This window comes from Lygodium microphyllum, chromosome 15, assembly GCF_053477565.2.
Source record: "Lygodium microphyllum isolate KBCC chromosome 15, Lygodium_microphyllum_v1.1.10, whole genome shotgun sequence".
In the NCBI taxonomy this organism is placed as follows: domain Eukaryota; kingdom Viridiplantae; phylum Streptophyta; class Polypodiopsida; order Schizaeales; family Lygodiaceae; genus Lygodium; species Lygodium microphyllum.
The window spans coordinates 23,212,232-23,234,091 of record NC_141149.1 but is presented as its reverse complement, the minus strand read 5'-3'; the positions used below and the strand labels follow the sequence as shown (position 1 = coordinate 23,234,091).

The window sequence follows — 21,860 nt, the reverse complement described above, 5'->3', positions numbered from 1 at the left end:
AATCACAAGGAAAAAGCAAGAAACTCATGAGTGCACAGTTACTATACCTAGGGGTCCTCAAGCTAGGTGCGTCCACTGGCTTCGGCCGGTCGACTCCGTCCCTAACCCACTAGCCCATTTTGATTTCCCACTTTACGCTTAGGGCACACCAAGGGTAGGACATACCTAGGGAGGTTACCCCCCTTGCCTACGATTAGACCTATCTCCCTAAGTTGCACCCACTACACCTCCCTCCCGCATGAACTGGGTCCTCAAGTGTGGGACAGCACCTGGCTTTGACCCAGCTCTCCCAGTTCCAGTAGCACGAGCACAATGCACTACACGGTAAGATAGACACACCCCCTAAGGCAGTGCACTTTTCTTCTCTTTCTAGATGTATTCGAATGCTCCCAACCAGCGACATCAGAGACCCCGCCATTCACTCAACATACCCTCAGTCTCCACCATTGCAATTGTAAAAACATGGATCTAGAGCATGCCTTGAGGCGGAAGCTATGGAGGTTGGAAGAGAAAGAGTGAGTTCATGAAGATACACAAGTGAATTAGGTTCCAAGATGGAAGCTTGGACTCATAAACACAATCTTGTGTATAGACTAACAATGACACAGAGACTTTACTAAAGGACAAAAGTACTATGACAGTGCATTAGAAAAGAGAGCAAGTACAATGTTTTATAGGAACTGGATGGTAGCGCTTCTCCTACTATGCTTATGGGATTCTAGTCCTAAGCCCACACTGCTCCATACAAAGAGGCTATAAGTAGGTGTGATTGCAGAAATCTCAACACCCCTCCTCAATCACAACCAGAAGTACAAAGTGTGTAGAGACTTTACTGAGAGCAACACCTACAAAGTGTGGTCACACTATAAACATGGAAAAACACCGCTTTCATAGAAAAAGGCTAACTGTGGATACCACAAACATGGTGGACAATGAGAGGCTGCAACAGGGGCCTCACAAAGTGTACAGAGGCTGTAGTACAAGGCTACATGAGAAGTTTACAAATATATGATAGAGGCATTTTGGGCTAGGCAGTGCAAAGCTAAAAAAGTCTATCAGAATAGTGAGAACAGAAGGACTGGTGAGGCTTATCCTTCTGATCCTAATGGTCTTCTTCTTCTTCTTCCTCCTCCTTTGCTCCATGGTCTTCTTCTTCTTTTACTGTAGCAAGATATGCCTTTTAGGACCTCTTTCTAGCGTGGCAGAACTTTTTAGTGTATCCGGTCCTTTCGCAAAAATCACAGAATAGTTGGTCCTTCTTGCGTTTGTACCTGTTGCCAACATTTGTTCATCTCTAGAGGTGCTTGGTTCTTCTTTAGATTTCAGCTTCTTTTTCTCCTCTAGTAGTGATGCATGGATATCAACAAGCTTAGGATTTTGCATATTTATTAAGGTTATTGATACATTATTATATTGAGAAGGCAAACTTTTAAGCAGAAAACCAATACTAATATCGTCATCCATTTTCAAATTTATTCCTGCAAGCTGGGTTAGAAGTCCTTCCATGTAATTTAAATGTGTAGCAAGAGGTGTGTTGGACTTCATTTCAAGCCTGAAGAATTCAATCAAGAGGCCATACTTTGATGACTTAGATTATGCACCAAACAAAGTGTCAAGTCTCTTTTATGTATCACGTGAAGTATCACAACTATCCACATGGTGGATATAGCTGTCGTCTAACTCCAGTTTGATAATGGCCTGAGCCTTATCATCATTATTTTACCAAGTGACTACAAGGTCCACATCACGAGGCTTGTTCTCTTTGCCACTGGTGATGGCCCAAAGACCCTTCTTCATTAGAATGAGCTTGATGCGGGTTTGCCAAGTATGAAACCCAACCCCTTTGAAACAAACTATCGGAAAGTCCTTGTCCATGCTAGAGTTAGGGGATCGACTGCAAATCAGCTTTAAATTTCTCAAATTTCAACAATAGAAGACTTGATCTTCAGTGTACTTGATAAGCATAAGTGCCAAAAGACACTAGATGAATAGTATCAAGAGATACTAATGCTTGTGGCTCCAAGCTTGAGACCTTCAGAATCTCCCTTCCTTGATTTGATGCTGAACAAAGTGCTAGACAACTTCAGATTCAATGGATCAAAGTGGCAGAGGCTTGGTTTGAGTGTCAGGAGAGAGAAAATAATGAAAAGATGAAGCTTTGAGTTCTTGGCTATGGCAGTCACAGTTAGGGTTTGCAGGGCAGCTTGGCTTTTCACAAATCGCAGAGCCGTAGTGCATCATTTCCAAAACTTTTTTTATAGAAATGAAGCTTACTTCATGGGTTATCAATGCCCTATGATGGCACCCTGAATCGTAGCATGTATAGAGAATGAGATGAGTACGAACAGGGCAGGCGCAATTCTGAGCAATAGGCCAAAAATTCACAATATTGAGCCATATATAGCCTAATGTCGAGGTCATATGTGACAGGAAAAAACGCCCTAATATGAGGAACAAGTTCTCAGAAGCAAGTGTGAGGAGATACTACTTGGATGTGGAGATATAAGAGCTCCAAGCTGGTACTGCCTGGCTATGGCTACCATGGAAGGTTGGTGAAGATAGAATAAGAAAATGAACTCATTGGTTCGACTTGAGTTGATGAGCTGAGTTTGAGAGAAGCTAAAAGAGGGGTTTACTGATCTGAACTGATATATGCCATGCTCACCATGGCTCTGATACCATGTAAAAACATGGATCTAGAATATAGCTTGAGGTAGAAGCTATGGAGGTTGGAAGAGAAAGAGTGAGTTCGTGAAGATACTGACATGACTGATTGTTACACAAGTGAATTAGGTTCCAAGATGGAAGCTTGGACTCATAAACACAATCTTGTGTATAGACTGACAATGACACAGAGACTTTACTGAAGGACAAAAGTATTATGACATTGCATTAGAAAAGAGAGCAAGTACAATGCTTTATAGGAACTAGATTATAGCACTCCTCCTATTGTGCTTATGGGATTCTAGCCATGAGCCCACACATCTCCATACAAAGAGACTAAGTAGGTGTGATTGCAGAAATCTCAATAGCAATCAATTGACAAGCTTCTCTCCCATGACCAATCCCCATAAGGCCCCATCATCAACTCACATGACCACCCTTCAAATTGTCGAGCCCTCATAAACAAAGATTCGTAAGTGCCATGGGACTGGCACTTGACTAGGAGCGGGGTAATGTTAACAACCCCGATGCGAGACGGAAAAAGAAAATTCAAAATATAGAATAATACGGAAAAAAACAGCCCAACAAACGAATAAGAGAGAAAATGCCAAAAGAAAAAAAGATCAAGTCAAAGATAAAGGTGCATTTTAAAATACAAAGGCGTCAACAAAATTTTGTAAAAGAATGCCAGGCTCCCTCCTATACAAATTGTAAAATTTAAATGAACATAGGTGAAGGGATAAGGAAACTAGAAAGGAATAGGAAAAGAGGACCTTGGCAATATGCCCGATCATGTAAAAAATGGGATAAGTGCCCAAGGGATTTAGGGCTTGTATATAAACTCAAAAAGTGAATGAGAAGCTCATTCTTTGGTGTGTGGCTAAAGCAGCTTCTTCTTCTCTCCTTGCTTGTGTGTGCTTGTGTTGAGAGAGTGAATGTGAGAGTGTGAGGGAGCGAGTGTGTGAGGGTGAGGAACCAGAGAGAAAAAGCTCTCCATCTCCATCTTCTCCTCTTTCCTTATCTTCTCTTTTCTTGTCTCGCATGTGGCTATGGGGAGGATAGAGGTTGAGAAATAATGCTTGAGCTTGCATCTAGGATCATGGAGTTACTAGAGTGCTTAAGGAATAAGGCCACTCATTCGGGCATCAAGGTAAGCTCACTACACCCATAGGATCATAAGCGCGTCGACTATGTGAGAGATAGCCATTAGAGCTCACTTGAAACGCTTGAACAATAAGCGGTCTGTGGGTCTTGGTGGTTGAGTGTGAGCTCCCACTACATCTTTCTCTTTTTTCCTTAAGAAAACTCCAACACTTAACTATGTATGATTTTCTCTCTCTTAGGGGATCAAAAACCCTCAACCATGCATGATTTACTTCTTCTTAAAGGCTCAAATACATTTTCCTCTCCTCTAAGGCTATTCCTTGAATAAGATATTTCACCAAGGTTTCTTTAGAAACTTAAGTATAAGATCCATCTTATTCTTTCAATGGCTCTAATTAGGGGAATGGCATTTGGGTCCTATTACTCTAGTGGCATACTATCATGTAATATGATTTACTCATGAAATAGGTTTACCTCTTAATCATTGGTATTCTAATCTTCATAAGAATCCCAAAAAGATTGTAATCGAATGATCTATTCCTAATTGTTTTCGAAGACCCTCTCGAGATGTGATCGCATGCCAAGTGAAGGAGGTCAAACGGATCTCGGTGTTGGAATGGAGTCGACGTGTGGTGGTGGCGGTGATGGCAGCAGGTCTGAACATGGTGGCGACGGCGGGGACTTCGATGGCTAGTAGACAAGACGAGAGGTCAAAGATAGGGTTTTATCAAACTCCCCCTCCCTAAACCTCTCTCACACGCCCAAGGGATGAAATATCAAAGTTATTCGACGATGCTTGGTGATCCCATACATGAGAATACGTCCATTGAGTGAGACATCAAATAAAACCCTACTTCACAATGACGAGCCTCCCAAAGCCAAATAGAAAGATGTCATGCAGTTATTAAAGTTAGTTGTAGCTTCAACTTTCTCTTTCAATTCCGACTCATTAAGATAGAATGTGTGTGTTTGCTTATTGCAAGCATTCAAGTGCACTAGTCTTCCCCTTCTTAACCTTCATCAGCCTGTTCAATAGGTGGCTCAACTTTTCCTTGGTCTTGTAGTCCAAATTAGAACTTTGTGGTTAGCTTTCATTCAATCATGATCAAGATGTGTGATTTCAAACAGCGAGAGAGCACTACATGTATCACACCCACTGTTGCTTGCATTAGAGAGTCATATACAAGGATTTTCAAACCTTTAAGAGCTAACAAGAATAAATAACTCGAACTATGTGAGGCCTTCCAGCCTAGTGCTTAAGAGGGTCACACCCATTGAAACAAGGGTCTTCAACTTGAGGTTGCTGCATCAAGCATTACAATCTCTTCTACTGGTCAAAGGGCTACATTGAAAGAAATGCCTTAAGACAACTTTAGCATTGGCTTGAGTCATCATGCCAAGTTGTTGAAAAGAAAATACATTCATTGTTAACCTCAATAATGGTATGGTAATGTTCAAAGAGCTTCTTTGTCATTTTTTATGGGCTTTGTGCTTTTGTGCTAAAATCGCTTGCTTGATTCATTACTCTCAAGCATGTTATTAATGAGGTATTGGTAATCTCAAGCATGGTACTAATAAGGTAACTTATGAAAGTCATTTTTGCTTCTTATTATGTATTGTGAGATGATGCCTCGAATGAGCATGTCAACTTGATAATGGACCCATTAAATCTCACTACATCAATGTTCTCAAGCAAGTTTAGTCCACTACTAATATTATATTAGATTTAGATACTATCAATATGACTATCAATTGTTTACACCTTTTTGTCTCAGTGGCAAGCTCAAACCTCAACACCCATATAACAATGTTCAATGGTGACATTAGGATGGAAAGTGAGGCCAAATGGACCATGTAAATTTTTTATTAATTTCTTGATCTTATGTTAGCCAAATAAAACTAGGGAAAATTTTCCACCTCATTAATTGCTTATTTTCCTCAAACTTTAGGGCCATCTTAGCATTAAATAATGGTGGCACTCTCTCTTCTGTCTTACCTTTCCTTTCATCTTAACTATCCCATTCTTAGAAAATCTAACTAGAATACCAAAATGTAAGCTTTTTCAATTTTTTTAATATTTAACTTTCTTAATAGTATTATTCTTATTCTTTTTACATTTCCTCTTGTTTCTGTTTATTTTTTGTTTTCTTCTTAGTCTTCTTTATTTTCTCACCCTTTTTTTCTCCCTTTATGGCTTTGTATGCACCATTAAAGAAGCTTAAGGTACTACTAGGATTGCAATGAGTGCTCGTACATGCTACAAGCAAGAACCTTTGGGGGATTTCTTGGAGTGCCAAGAACACACAATATTCTTTTTCTTTGTATTAACATTTGTAGTTGTTGTACAAGTACTAATAAACTTGCATTTGATCATTGTAAGCCTCTCTCTCTCTCTCTCTCTCTCTCTCTCTCTCTCTCTCTCTCTCTCTCTCTCTCTCTCTCTCTCTCTCATATTGTTGAGTGTAAATGTCTTAGTAAAGGGGATACTTGAAGTTACTATTTGGATTATCAAGAGTATTCTTTATTTTTGAATGTAGTAAATATTGTTTAAAAGAAGCTTTTGTTTACATTTAAATCCTATTTTTTCTTTTTCTATTTGTGTTTATAATACAATTAAAGAATATTGAGTTATACTAGAATATTGCAAGCATTTATCTTCTTGCCTAAAGGCATGGATGAAGCTCCAACAAAGAGAGTCATATCACATAGTGGTGGAAGAACCATATTTCATATGGAGAGGGAGGAAAGTTTCTTACCTTTTAGCTTGAGATCATAGGCTTTAAATTTGTCTTTAGTCATGACAAGTTTTCTTTCTTGTGCAAAACATTTTGTTAAAGTATGGCACATATTTTATTGTATGCATCATTATTAGTATGAAAGACCAAGGGTATGGAGAAGTCACACTCCTAAGGATATTTTATTTTAGAACTTCAAAATACCATGATAGATTAGCAAAAGCAAAATCACTATATGATATGCTCAACGCTTTCTCCAAGAAACAACTTCAATGTAATAGACTAAGCAAAACATTCCACAAGAAATTGAAGAAAATAAAGATGAATCTAATGTAACTAAATATGGAGTTCCCCACTAGTATGATGAGAATTTGTATGTTGCATGTGATTTTTATAACACTACCTTATGAAGATATCAATCAAAAGCCCTTCTCTTTTTGCTCCTTTTATTGGCCTCTTTTCTCTTTTTACTTCTAGCAAGATAGTGTGTCCTTTGTTGTATACGGGATTCTTTGCCTCTTATAACCTTCTAATGGGGGTTCTTTACAAGGTTGGCACCTAAGATAAAACATATAGCACATGAATATCTTAGAATATAGCTAAAATTTCTAAGCATAATAGATTTCTCAATAAGAATGGCCTCATCTCTATTTGGAGATTAGTGAAAAAAGGCAAAAAAAATGCAAATAAATTTTTACAATCATATAGTGAAATGATGGACTCATCAAAGTATTTGAAATGATAAATCTTCAAAATGTCAACACACTCTTAGCCCTTGTTCCACCCATACCAAGCTAGAAAACTATCATCATAGAACAACACCTCTATGTCAATGGAAAAGTTAGTTAATGTAATCAATAATTTGAACTTTTCATTATAATACCCATACAATAGTCCTCTCTAAGCGCCACAAGTTTCTAAAGACCATCAAGCAAAAAGAATGAAGGTTAACCAAAGCAACTCAAAAGCCTCTAGGATGATTGCCCTCATCTTCCATAAGATTGGTCTCTTTAAATTTTGCAATGTCTATTTCCCTTGACATTGCCTTCTCCCCCTCACATGCTATATATGTTTAATAACCATATATTCTTTTTCAATATTTTCAATTCTCTTCTTGGTGTACTAAGATACACACAAATCTAAAAGAAACCTCCTTTTAAGTTATAATTTTCCTTCTCTCAAATGGTGGATAAACTTCATAAACCCTATGACCACTTTCTCAATCTTAACCCTTTCCTTGAAGTTGTGAAAATCCTCTTCAAAGTAATACATGTTTAATAAAATCTCCATCTTTGTGTTAAACGGTGCACTAAAAACTCTCCTTGCCTCATCAAAACAATGAGCATGTCCAACTTTCAAAATGAGAAAATATTTTTTCAATTAGAGATTCCTCTCCATTAGCAATAAGCTCTTCCCTAATATCCTTTTTCTTAAAGGCTTATATGCTTTCAACACACTCTTGGTCAATATCAAGGCCCTATGAGACTTCTACATCAAAATAATTGTCTCCTCCCCAATGTCTGGATCTTTGAAAGACACAATGATAAGACAATATATTTCCTAAGTTTTTTCTCTCAAGGCTCCATTATTAAGTAAATGAGTAAAACCTATCAAAATTGGAAAAGTTACTATCAATTATCTAAAGAAAACTTGGTGGTTTGAGCCAATGCAACAATATTCAAAAAGTTAAATAAAGATAACTTGAATAAAAGGTGATTCTTTTACATGGATCCTAGTAAAAGACTTAGTTATTTGAAAAAGTACAAATATTTTCACAAACTACAAATATTTGAAAAACCCCGTGTCATAGCTTCCTCTTGGCACACGACTCGAACGAGGCTTCTAACATAGCATGGTCACTAGCACAACGCAATGCCCTACAAGCACGCTGCATCACGAAACCATCTTGAGTCATGACGATTCACCTCCAAGGGGCCTCAACTCACATGATGGACATAAGGCATGGTTGCCTTGGCTTCTTTGTGAACCTCGCAATACCAAGGGACAAGAAAGATGCTTGCTTCTTGGCACGAAGTGCAAAAGAGGAGGGGCAAAATTTAAAGAGACCAATCTTATGGAAGATGAGAACAATCATCCTAGAGGCTTTTCAGTTGCTTTGGTTAACCTTCATTCTTTTTGCTTGATGGTCTTTCGAAACTTGTGGCACTTAGAGAGGACTATTATATGGGCATTATAATGAAAAGTTCAAATTATTGATTGTATTAACTAACTTTTCCATTGACATAGAGGTATTGTTCTATGATGATAGTTTTCTAGCTTGGTATGGGTGGAACAAGGGCTAAGAGTGCCTTGACATTTTGAAGATTTATCATTTCAAATGCTTTGATGAGCCCATCATTTCATTATATGATTGTAAAAAATTATTTGCTTTTTTTGGCTTTTTTCACTAATCTCCAAATAGAGATGAAGCCATTCTTATTGAGAAATCTATTATGCTTAGAAATTTTAGCTATATTCTAAGATATTCATGTGCTATATGTTTTATCTTAGGTGCCAACCTTGTAAAGAACCCCCACTAGAAGGCTATAAGAGGCAAAGGCACAAGGGAGAAGGGGCACTTCTTTAGCCCCTTTAAAAAAAGTTAGCCCTAATGGCCCCATCTCATCCTCACTTGGGGGGTCTTCAGCCCCCTTCTCTTTTGAGCGACTCCACTACACACCCCATGGACCTGTATAAAACGGCTTGCTAGGGGTCTCAGGCCTACCCCATTGCATAAACACTCAGAAACATTTCACCAATGGCCTGCAGACCTCAACCCGTTTTAGCACAGAAGGTAACTTGGCTTTGAGACGAAATGCTCCATGGTGGACTCGCTCTTCACTCGATCCACCCAGCTCCATTGGACTTGGTCGCACAAAGACAAGGTGCACCGATTCTCTATCTTCGACGGGAGGCAACTCCAACGAAGAGGCATAGCTAACTGTCGCTAGTGGTACACGCCGGCCAATAGAGCTCACGGTGTACTAGCTCTGTCGTCAGCTGGAGGCAACTTCCATGGAAGAGGCATAGCTATAGTCGTTCATGGGACGCACCTGCCTTAACACGACATAATAGCTCTCTGTCGCCAGCGGGAGGCAACTTCGGAAGAGGCATAGTTATCTGTCACCAGTGGGACACGCTAGCCATAGGACTCACAACGTACTGGCTCTCTATCGCCAATGAGAGGCAACTTCATGGAAGAGGCATAGTTGTATGTTGCCAGTGGGACACGCTAGTCACCGCACCCAGGTCAGTATTGTCACTACTCCAACCCCCATCACACTAGGCTCTACCCTTGATGACCACAATCAGGTAGTGTTGGCTCTAATACCAAGTGTCCCATCACGATCCCCTTAGGACTAGATATCCACTTTGCGTCGCAGCTCGCTCTTGGCACATGACCCAGACAAGGCTTCTCACATAGCATGGTCAGTTGGCACCTTGCATGTCTCACCTTGCCACAACTCATCATGCCGGGCTCATCTAGCACAATGCGACGCCCTACGGGCACGCCGTGTCACGAAACCATCTTGAGTCACGACGAGCCAAGGAAGTCGGGTCCTATGTCCTCCGTGCGAGTTGGGAGGCTCCTTCGTGAACCTCGCGGTACCAAGGGGCAAGAAAGATACTTGCTCCTTAACAATGGTGCTGCGGAGGACAGATGTCAGGTTGCCCAAGCACTCACACCCCACTACCCTCCTACCCTTGATAGTGTCCACCATCAATGCATGCCCTTGCAACGCCCTGCAGAATTCTTTTCCTCGCTTGTCATAACCTATATACGGCAACTATTCTCAATTTCCTTGCTTCCTTGTCTTGAGGGCAAGCCTAAGAGACATCTTTTGCCTTGCATAACTATTCTTTTAGCATTTTGTATAACTATACAAAGCCTTCTAAGGCCAAGGGACTGCGGTGAGCAGCCACAAGGATGTCTACAGTTCAAAGAAAATTGGTGATAACATCCCATCTCACCTCAAATAAAACAAACAGTGCAGAAATTTTGCAATCTCTATCGATATGGTACACAATTTGAGGGATTCATACATTCTCCATGAAATAACCAATGGATCATTCACTATTGTAATGTGTTGTAATTCATCACCAATCCAAGGTGGGTGACTTTTGTAGTTTCTCATTATACTCCCTTTCCAATTCAACCTGCCAACCAAACAAACAGAAATTCTCACAGCTTGGCAAGATAAACCCATGGATGAAAAAAATGAAGATGGTGCGGTGACAAACCATACCTTGCATGACTTGAGGAGAGGGTTGAGAAAACTAGACCGAAACTGCTCAATATATTTCAGCATGGAAGTTTTTGACAGATCTGAACACAAAAAGAAAGAACACGCAACTTAATTTCTTACAAGCCATCATTGAATAAAATAACTCATGCCTTTAAAAAAAACAATACCTCTGTCCTTGGAACTGAGCTTAGAGTCCTGTACCACAACGTCCCCTCTATTCAACTCTTCCACAAGCTGCATTATACATGTGAATCAGCATGATTAATCCAATGACTGGTCGAAAGCTGGCACTTGCACTAGTTTAAAGCATCATTCACTGTGTTTGTATACAGAGCTTCTTTCTCTTTATTGAGGTACACTGTGGAACAGATTACACTTAAAACTTTACAAGCAGCAGGTACGAGGCAAAAGAGCAGAAGTTTAGCTGAAGGCACAACTTATTGACCTCATTCAGGACAGTTTTGACAAAGAAGAGGCCCCACAAGATCTCAATGTTGCCACAACCACAAAACTTAAAACATCACCAGCTACCAGAGATGGATTCTGGATTCTCGCTAAGTTAATGCCTTCTGTTTCATCCAAACTACATTTTTAGGCCCCGCAAGATCTCAATGTTGCCACAACCACAAAAACTTGAAACATCACCAGCTACCAGAGATGGATTCTCACTAAGTTAATGCCTTCTGTTTCATCCAAACTACATTTGATTGAATGGAAATCACGGTTAAATCGCCTTGGCTTTCACCCTCTGTCCATAAATCACATCTATGACATGACAGACCATGTACATCCACTTCTTGACACAACATTTACCCAATAATGCATGGCATGAGTTGAAGTCCATAGGATAGATTGCCAGTTATAAATGCATTCCCAATGAGAACTTATGGATAGTGAATTTACCAAGCAGCCCAAAAAACTGCACGTGCAGACAGTTCCCTGTAGATAAAGATGCAGAGCATTGTGGCTTTTCGGGTAGTCTCTTAGTTCACCCTTTACTCTTGGTTCAGAGCCTTACAATATTCACTGATTGCATATTCCCAACAGTCAGAAGATGAGTACTGTTGCTTAAGTAATAGTCAGAGTTCACCCAGTCTTGCTACAAAACATGCTAGGTAAGGGTGCTGGAAAAGTCAATCCAAAAAGGGCAGCCTAAATAGCATGATTCCTTGATCAAAACAATGTTTTAAATTTATTTCATCAAGTAGCTCAAACAGCATGATTCCTTGTAAAAGTTGAGATGTTCCATAGTTTTACTATCAGATAGCAAAGCATATACAGGAAGGTCCAGACCAGTCCATCTCTACAAATAAGAGATGTCTAGGTGGTTTAGGAAGCCTAGGCAAGGCACCTCTAAAAATGGGCTTGGATGTTAGCCTATGTAGGGTGGGCAGCACTCCAGCATCCTGGGCAGCATATTAACATGCTGGCGGCTGCATTCAACTGGCTGACCTAATGCTGGCCAACCTGCCTATTGTGGCTGGTCATCTGAGGGCTGTATACCCTGGCAGTGTTGTCCTTGTTCTCATGCTCTTTGTTATTGATTCCATTGCCCACTCATGACTCTCTGAGTTCGTTGTTTTCTTTGTTCACCGTTCATTTGCTTTGTGTTTTGTGCTTGTGTTTTGTTGCTTGCAGTTCGATTGTTCGCTCTCATAGGGAGACGTGTCAAGATGGTGTTGAAAACCTGGGCAGGGTCACCTTAAAGATTATCTAGGTGGTATTAAGGTCAGGTCTAAGTCACCTCCCGTTACAGCCAGAAACCCTACTCAGAGGTAAGGTCCTAACCAATGCTCCTGAAGTTGAGCTTGATATGCTACCCTCTATATATAATATCTACATGTAAACTCGTGTTACCCAAAAGAGAAGTCAAATGCTGAGACTAGCAATAGCCTCCTGTAATAACCCAAAAAGCAAGGTGCATGTGATGTGCAGAGGTTCACGTGCAACCCATTACATGCTGTGGCCAGTGGTAGTCGAGAAAACGAGAATGTAACAACAAAAGAGTGAACATTACAATACAGCAGAGGAAAGACCCTTACATCTGCAACTGTAGGTACCATTGTGGGGTCAAAATCATCACAGTACTCTGGATTGATAGGCACACAGACACGCCCTGTAGTTGATCTAAGTTGTTATTTGTATCCATAACCCTCCAAAACAGAAGCCATTTAACTTTGAATGTGCACAAAGTGACTGGCCTTAGAGTACCTGTTTTCGGATGTACGCAGAACGGTGCCTTCAGCAAGTGGTTCATATGCTTAGAAACCTGAAGCATGGATTCAGAAACTTTATTGGACTTTATTCACATGCAAAACACAGACATTATGCCCATCAAGTAATGCAAATGACCTCCAGATCCAGTCGAGGGTAGGTGTATGCAAATATGATTTCCTCCATAGACCTTCGTACATTTGAACCCTTCATGCAAATAGAAAGTTATATAAGGCCATCACAAAAACTGTCCAAACAATCACAAACTTTCTGTTCAAGAGAATAAATGTTAAGCATGGAGAATTTGCCTCTCAAACCAGGTAAGCAGATACCTTGTGTTTGCCAGACTCAAGAAGCTGTTTAAGCTGATTCCACCGCATGATATTAACGTTGTTCCCAGAAGATCTTTTGTTGCTACTTTGGAAGCGATCACGAGCTTGTGCAACAATTCCTAGCACATACACAGCACATGTTTACTTGAACTCATTCTGTTATTGAGAAACAAGCTGATCTTCTCAGCTATTACTTCTAAGTAGTGATAGAATGTACGTGACAAAAGCAAAGCCTGCAGTGCAATACTAGGAAAGCAACAATCCAAAAGAAACAGTAAAAGTACAGTACCTTCATCTGGTATCATTTCCAGTAATCTTTGGTATCTTTCTTCAAACTGCATAAGGTTCTGATTTGGGAGTATATGCTCCTCAAAATAGGGCCTTAGCACATCAACATAAGCTCTCCTGGAGAAAATATAGGAGAGTAAAAACAATAACAGGTTTTGGCAGTAACAGAAACTAGAAGAGTGCTTTTTAGCTTTTTAGTAAACGCAAAAGGGATGGTGCTTACGATAAGAAGGGGTGAAGTGCAGCTCCCCCTAGTGAGACCTTTTTGGAGTTATTCTCATTTCCCTATCAAAAAAGTATAGCATAGTTACACTGCTGACTTCAATTGTTATGCAAAATATGCACATAATATAGAATGTATTATGTAAGCCAGAAGATAGTGAATATGAGACTAGTTGATGATTTGCTTTAAGCAAAGTTATAGCACCAATAGTAAAGTTGAGCTATTGATGTAAGTACAACGATGACGATTGCCACTTGTTCTTACTACCAAGCCCAAACTACTACTGATCATCTGAGTATTACAGCAGCCAGTCTTTGAAAGCCCTTCAGAAATTAATCAACAATGTATAAAGTCTCTGCAAACTGCCCAAGTTCCAGTTGAGAGCACAGTTACTAAAAGAACCACCCTTCACCCATACAGCCATTCATGCAATATATATGCATGGTGTTCCCAAACTCTGCAGATGTCTCAATGATGACCAAAAACAAGAGAACAACATTTGCTTTTGCTTTGAAAATAAGAAAGTTAAACTTGCGTGTGAAGAGAGCATAGATGCTGCATAAGCCAAAAAGGCAGGAAAATGGGCTGACTTCATAGTCTGCATCACAGACAAGTGCCTAATGTATGACTGTCTGAACACAGAAACACTGCTATGACAACATGAAATTGCAATGGCACCTCATGCTTAGACCTATCAGGATTCGCAGACACCTACATATGCAAAAACACATTTACAAACATAAATGTACTACTAGAAGTGGAGAACTATATAGTAAATTCTTCTTCTAAGAAAATACAGGAAGGTCAGCAGCTCAATAGCATACAAATAACATTTTAAACGGAAGCAATCAACTGCAAGCAGAGCCATCTTCTTGTACCAGATCAGAGATACACTCCAGTCTATAAAGGGGATGCGAACACAACTATGGGATCTGGAGTGTACGGTTTAGAGTGACAATCCATATGATACCAGAGTACCATCCCCTCATTTGTTATCCCTGGGGAGTCATCTGACTTAGTCTGAAGGATAAGCCTCGTAGCAACATTATATCAAATGAGGGGATTTGGAAACTTGACCCCTTCCCAGATCAAGGAGGACAGTGAAATAGTCTGAAGGATAAGCCTCGTAGCAACATTATATCAACTTGGCAATCTTCCCAAGAGCTAAGTCGCAGGTTTTTTTCCACAGCAGCAATGTTTGAAGCCTTGATTTCACTCTTAAATTGCCATTCATCTGCCCATCTGTTTTGATGTCTTTTGGAGCTACATTAAGGTGGAGGGCCAGTCAAGGTGATCCCTGCTGCAGCTTCAATGCAAATTGACACTGTTTTTCATTCTCACAAGTTAAATTTCTAAATTCACAGCTTGCACTAGCTCATTACTACAAAAGGAGGCTTTGAGCAACCATACAAGTGCTGATTCCACAACTCCTGGCTGCTCTTTTTCATTGTCTTTGGAGCATTAAGGGTCAGTCAAAAAACCAAAATGCAGGCAGCAGTATAGACAGATGGGAGCTGACTAAAGTGTGCTTTAGCTGTTTGATAGTTGCGAACTTTTTACTTTGAATCAAATTTGGTGGTGCTGCAGTTGCTGGTTATTGGTTGCTACATTATGGACGGTGCTTGACTACATTGGGTATGCTAAGGCTTCATGAAGTTGCAGGATACTTGGTTTTTTAAATGGCATACATATAGAGTATTCGCTAAGGTGGGAGCTGGTCATCACAAGTACTTGATTACCTATGCATATGTCTTTGCATACTTTGTTTGGAGGCTGAGGTTACCAACATATACACATAGTATTGCATGGCAAAGGGACATTTGTTGTTGAGCTAAAAATGCATTAGCTTCACTTAAACAGCCCCAAAACATGCTAAATTAAGGAAGAAACCTTGTTTATTTAAAAAGAAATGTGTTTCTAGAGAGTATTTGTATCCCATAAGCACAAACCCACCTAGGAGGGCCCAAACTTTCTATAAATAGATATGCTACTCTCCATTCAGCTCCAATCTCGTTTTTGCAGGTTTCAGGTGTTTTCAGCTTGCTCCCCACACCCCGTTTGTAGAGGAAATCGCAATCCAAGCTGTCCATTGCAGTCTTCACCCACTTGGCGCCTATTTCCAATTCTCTGTCATCAATTTTCTGCTGTTTCCAGCCAAGCGACTGATACTATCCATCATCCAACTATCATACAGTTTGCCACATCAACATACTACTGCATTTGCAAGCCCCAACTACCGCCCTGCAAATTCTCTCTCTCCTCCAACTGTCGCCATCATCTCCTTAACCCATCACTATTGTTTTCTCTTCTACAACCTGCATTTGCTGTTCTCTCTATCCTCACCTACATTTTTTGTCTCTCATCTCAACTTGCGTTTGCAGATTTTCTCTCCTCAACCTACGTTTATAGCACACTCTCTCTCTAGATTGCCATCTACATCAAGTCCAACCACACATAGGCTGCATTTATTGTTCTTCAACACTCAAAGGCTACCTTGTTGTGGAAGGCAAAGCATTGAGGATAAAGACCACTAGTATTGTATGTAAGTTCCTTCTTGAAGGGTTATAGGTGTGTAGGCAAAGTGATTGCTATCAGAGGTGAGCTAGATGCTAGTAAAGTAAGGGAGTTTTTCCCTAGGCTTGCCATTAAGTCAGCCTTGACACGAGCCTATAACCTAGAGGGGAATGGAAAGGGAACCTCCAACCCATTGTACGTATGTGCCGAGATTACTTTGCAAATCATTTGGGTTCTCAGCAGGCATGCTTCCCTCAAGTTACTTGTGTTTGCTGCATGAGCATTGTATATTCAGTAGTCATATCACTTCATTCATTCTCTGTGTTAATTATCTCTAAGTTACCCTAACCCTAGTTGTTTCTTCTATTAGTTTGTGCTATGTCATACGGTGTTATTTGTGTTTCTGTGCAAGGGTATTTCTTCACATACGTGTCAAAAGATAGCTTGCCATGTTCAAGACTCAACCTTTAGGACTGAAAGTAGTATCATGTCTTCCGCGTTCAAGGAAATCTGTGCCCAAAATCAAATATTTACTATGGAGAGTCAAGTTCATCGCCTTTTTCTTTTCAAATGTTTGAAATAATTCATCATCTTTTTCTTTTTCAAATGTTTAAAATTCAGCAAAGGTTGAGTAGAGTTCCAACGCTAAACAAATTGGCTATGTTGTTTGATGAACCAAGCTGTTGTGACTATGACAAAGATCTCATTACCTTCATCACATGTTTGCATCCATTTGGTTCAAATGCAAAATGTAGAATCTTAAGGAGGTCGCTCCCCTTTGTATCTAATCAAGGTCTCAATTCGCAATTCAACCATAATTGGAGCTAAGGAGGCCAAAATTGGACAGCCCAATTTGCTTAATGGGGCATAGATGTCCAAAGCAAGAGGACTAATGCTTGATGTTTTGACATACGAGCTCGCCATGGTGTAGCTTGAGAGGATGTTGAAGAGAAAGTATAGTTTGTAGGGCATCACTTCAAGTACAATTCATAGGACATCTCCTTTGCGAGCACACCCAAACTTTTGCGCAAACATCAAGATTGTATGGGCCTTGCACCATGCATGATTTCACAAGAATGTGAACTTTTAATGCTTTGGTTAGCATTTCATTTCATTATTTATTGATCGAATATGCAAATGATAAAAACACGTGTTGTGCAAGTCAATCACAATGACAAGCCAAGGACCTCAAGATATCAATGGGCATCAAAGGCAAAAGTTGTAATAGGTTATAATGGACAAGGACTAGGTTGTTCCTAGTGTCAATTTTGGCCTAGAGTATTAAATTGACCAATAAGTATCAATAGTGACACTAGAAACTAGGCACTAATAAATCAACTATTGCTAGTTCGAGGGTCAATTACGCATGACCGCTTGGGAGCCAAAATGGCCTAGCCAATTTACTTGTTAAAAAACACATTAAATTTATTGAAAACAAAGGTTGATATTAACTTTTAAAATTTATTCATTTTAAAAATCAATGAAATTACTGAAAATCTAATTAAAAGGTTGCTACTTAGCAAAACTTACCCATGCAAGTAAGAAAAAGGCTATTGGAAGCTACCTAAGCCTCATTCTAGCATTATGAGGATTGGAAAAGAAAGAGAGCTGCTCCTGCATTTTCTAGCCATTGGTGATCAACCCAACCATTGGAGACTATCAAGAAGCTACGACCAACTAATCAAAAGGCCATTGGAGGCAAGCAACAACCCCTATAAGCTGTCTACATGCATGCAAGCGAAAGCAACTTAGGGGTCCAGAGAGCAAGCAACTGCATGTGGAACTCCTGTCGATAGTGGATTGCAATCATTCAATCGTTTCCAATAGGACAATAGTAAACTTAAGCACTTCCTCACAATAAAAATTAAAAATTTCTCCTCAACTTTCTCTCTCTTCTAGTCTTTCCTCAACCTTTCTCAACTCTTTACAACAAAACTCAACCATAAAAGGTGGACAGCAAAGCATTCCTAATGTTAATCCTAATTTGCAATAAAAATTAGGATTTAGCAACCACCTCAAATCTCATGCCAAGAAATTGAAGGCTTAAAACATGAAATCAACAACTAAAATTCAAGAAATTGCCAAAGATTTTAAAAAGTCAACCATCCCAATTGGTCCATTGGATTTGGAGTTAGATTTGACCAACCAAGGGTTAATTGAAGATCAATCCTTAGGTGAATCAAGAGGCAAACTAATAAGAAGGCTTGTTGGTCATTTATGACAAAAAGAGACATTGGAAACCAAAGAAGTTTGGATCAAATTCAATGTACTTCATCAAATTGCAATACAAGTTAAAATAATACCGCACAGGATGCTAGTTTTGAAACCAAATAAGTGTCCATTGTCAAAGACTAATTGATAAAATTTGTGCTTCAATTTATGTGAACTTTATTATTGCTGTAACTAGTGTCTAATTGGGTTATTTACCACCCTCTCCGAGAAGAAGGCTAGTTTCATGATTCGATTTTTAAGATCCCATCAACTCCCTTGAATTGGTGGACCGGTAGCACTTGTTTAGAAGTTAGAAGCATTGATTTAGTACTGAAATTGTAATCCACTAAGCATTGCAACAAAAATGTCTTCATACAGTGAGATAGGTTAAGCAATGATGAGACCTCTCAATCTAAAAACTCACTAATTGGAAAAATGCACTGCCTCATCTTGGACAAGGCACACAACAAAGACAACAAGCTGATAAAGTTGGTTTTGACCAAAATGTGGGTTCTTCTAAGCCTCCTAATGTTGATAACCAATAAGAAAATGAAGAATACCATAAGATCTTACAAGGTATGATATGATATTAGAATCCAAAACAAAAAAAAAAAAAAAAAAACTTGACTTTTTTAAAACTACAAATGATAGAACATGTGTTTAAAATGGATACATGAGGTTACAAGCTGAAATTGACATAAGCTAGGCCTTGACAACAGTTGCATGCCCAACATGCACTATAACTTATAAGTCACATCATACGTGGAAAGATCATAGAAGCATATAAAAAAAGAGGAAGTTCTAGAGTGAAATATCACTATCATCATCATCATCAAGACCATCTACTTGAGTTTTATTTTGCTCAATTGCAATCCAAGTTTCCAACAACCTAATCTAGGAGCATCGAAGTAGAGGATTTTCAAAGAGACTAACACAAAGTGAACAAAAGAAAATTCCTCATGGATATTTGAGCTTTTGTCTAAGAGACGATTTACAATACAATCACGACATACCGTTTTACCAAACTTGCAACAAGGTGAGTAAGCAGTTATATGGAAGAGTGTGGCATGCCAAAAGGTCATTAGCTCACATCAGCACACATTGGTTGGCTAATTTGACTTAAGGGCACAAGACATGTTATGTTAATGAGCTCAATATCCATCTCAATATAAAAAGAAAAGTTTTGTATGCACCTTTAGGACTTTACATATATTTCAAAGAACAAAAACAAGATGTATGCTACTGACCTTATAAACCCGAAAATAGTCTGCTATTGATGCCCTCTGCTCGTTAGTGAGCCTGCTCAAACAAAGCAAAGCAATTAGCTTCACCAAAGTGACAATACAGAAGGGATAATATCAAGATGTGCATCACAAATGATAAACAAACCTTCGGGCTCGAGAATCACAAACCCAACAATGCACACCTCGTCGTCCACTGTATACCCAGAGAATGTGCTCAAATCCAAAGTCCTCTGAATGATCAAAGCATATAATGTAGCCATGTGGAGCAACTAGCAACCAGTGAAACAAGGTAGACATAGCATGTTTGCAGAAGTACGAAACTGACCTCTGAGAGCTGTATCAACAACTTTGATTGCAATAGTCATGAGTGGCCAGCAGTGAAGACAAATATCAGCCCCAGAACAGCAGAACCTTATATCATCATAGTCTGTCATGTCCTGTGAGACATTAAGGTGAGCAGGAAAATCAGTGACAGTCCACAAGCAGCAGCCTTTGTCTACTATAAGGAAATGCAAGATAGAGAAACTTAGTTGAGCAGACGCCTTACAACATCAAAGACAAGCTCCCTTTCAACTGGTGCAAAAACTTTTTGTGAGCTGGTATTTGAATATGCCATCCTCTTGGCAGGCTGAGAGGAAAGAGGACTGGAAAAATTAAGATAAGCATACACTACACTTTTCATAAGAAGCATAGCAAGTGGAACAGGTGAAAATCACTATACCATATACACTGTAGCTATAAGCAGAACTAAAGTTGGGTGCAGGTTTATTGCGAAGTCTTTTGCAGTCACATTTTGTATATGGATGCTTCCATTTCAGATGCATCACGAATTGATGGACATGATACTTGAAGAATGAATCAATGCATAGACAGCGAAAACTCAAAGGTGTGTGTGTGCTACTGTATGCATCTAACTTAACTGAAAATAAATGGGCAAATGGCTGGATTTCTTACATCTACATTATACACAGGTCCAATGTCAATCTTGTGTGGACACTTATCACGAATTGATGTTTCCATTTCAGACACGTCATGAAAAGACTGGTAGCGGATGTAGATGTCATGCTCAAGCGTGAAGGAGAACTCTCTGCGCCCAATGAAACTAGAATCACATCCAGGGTGCTTGGAATCTGATTGAATAGGGAAGCATCCTTATGAGTATTTTCCATGCCGTATTGACAACCACAAATCAGAATAACTCTGAGATATGCTTCGTCCGAATAATCATTTGCATCGGTTGGATTTTGATGCTAAGCACAACTCATGGAAATTACAGAGCCTATGATATTTGCATTAAAGGGAATTAGATCCGATCCCTTGCTTTAGTTTAAGAAAATCAGTTTGCTTAATTATAAGCCTTGCTCAGCTGCAGTACTTGCTTTTTCAAGGAATTGACAGAAGCTTACCATGGCCATAAGAAAGCCATTTGTAGAAATCAGAATAGGGGAAAAGCCTGCCTGCGAGCAAAAACAATCAAACAAAGCCAATGAGACAAGTTTAACTGATCGACTACACTACTTCTTGTTGACAGAAATTTCGAAGCAGAGCACCTACTGTAGTAAAGCCTTAAGTAATCGGCACTGAATGGAGGAGGCCTCTCTTTTGTGTCCAACTGCATCCTGTCGCCATTCTCCTCATCTGTGACAGAGATTCGACTCCCTTCGATTATCAAGTAGCCCGGTAAAATTTAAAGCAGATGAATGAGAAGTTAAGATAGAAAACTCACGCAGAGGAGCATCTTCTTCCATAGGAACAGGAGGCTCCTGCCCCATCTGCAGCGCTCGCTCTCTCTCTCCTCTGAGTCCTCTCTATCCTTCTTCTTCTTCTTCTTCTTCTTCTTCTTCTCTCTCTCTCTCTCTCTCTCTCTCTCTCTCTCTCTCTCTTTGTTTCTCTGGTTTTGGCGGGAAGGAAAAAAGGGCTTGTTGAAGGCAGTGTTCACATGGGCAGCCGCAGTTGTAAATTCATCTTGTGATGAATGCGGTCTTGCCTTAATATTAATTAGATAGATTTCATGAATTTAAAGTATGTGAGGCTTTTTTTAATGACTTGAGTACAATTAAATTAAATATTATTAAAAATATTAA

The 21,860-nt window shown here is 39.6% G+C and overlaps 1 protein-coding gene across 2 annotated transcripts; it reads right to left on the bottom strand.

Annotated features, from left to right (window-relative positions):
- Positions 1-10,332: 10,332 nt before the first annotated feature.
- POLA3 (DNA primase POLA3) lies at positions 10,333-21,635 on the bottom strand. 2 transcript variants are annotated; one of them, XM_087693960.1, is made up of 17 exons: positions 21,503-21,635; positions 21,331-21,414; positions 21,183-21,233; positions 20,731-20,906; positions 20,324-20,404; positions 20,102-20,213; positions 19,922-20,006; positions 19,780-19,831; positions 13,808-13,869; positions 13,586-13,701; positions 13,297-13,415; positions 13,103-13,171; positions 12,962-13,019; positions 12,793-12,866; positions 10,918-10,984; positions 10,751-10,830; positions 10,333-10,661 (listed from the first exon to the last, which is right to left on the bottom strand). In XM_087693960.1, the coding sequence occupies exons 1-17, from the start codon at positions 21,546-21,548 to the stop codon at positions 10,602-10,604; spliced, it is 1,392 nt and encodes a 463-aa protein (XP_087550086.1). In that variant the 5' UTR covers positions 21,549-21,635; the 3' UTR covers positions 10,333-10,601. The 2 variants fall into 2 exon arrangements, with proteins under 2 accessions (XP_087550086.1, XP_087550087.1); XM_087693961.1 differs by lacking the exons at positions 10,333-10,661; positions 12,793-12,866 and having other exon boundaries at positions 10,749-10,830.
- Between the last annotated feature and the right edge of the window lie 225 nt (positions 21,636-21,860).

Excerpts from the sequence above, each read along its gene's own strand:
- POLA3 (XM_087693960.1), bottom strand. The coding sequence starts at position 21,548 with ATGGGGCAGGAGCCTCCTGTTCCTATGGAAGAAGATGCTCCTCTGC. Across the intron at positions 20,007-20,101 it reads TGTTGATACAGCTCTCAGAG|AGGACTTTGGATTTGAGCAC; the intron begins GTCAGTTTCGTA and ends TTGATCATTCAG. Across the intron at positions 13,702-13,807 it reads GCACTTCACCCCTTCTTATC|GAGAGCTTATGTTGATGTGC; the intron begins GTAAGCACCATC and ends TATTTTCTCCAG.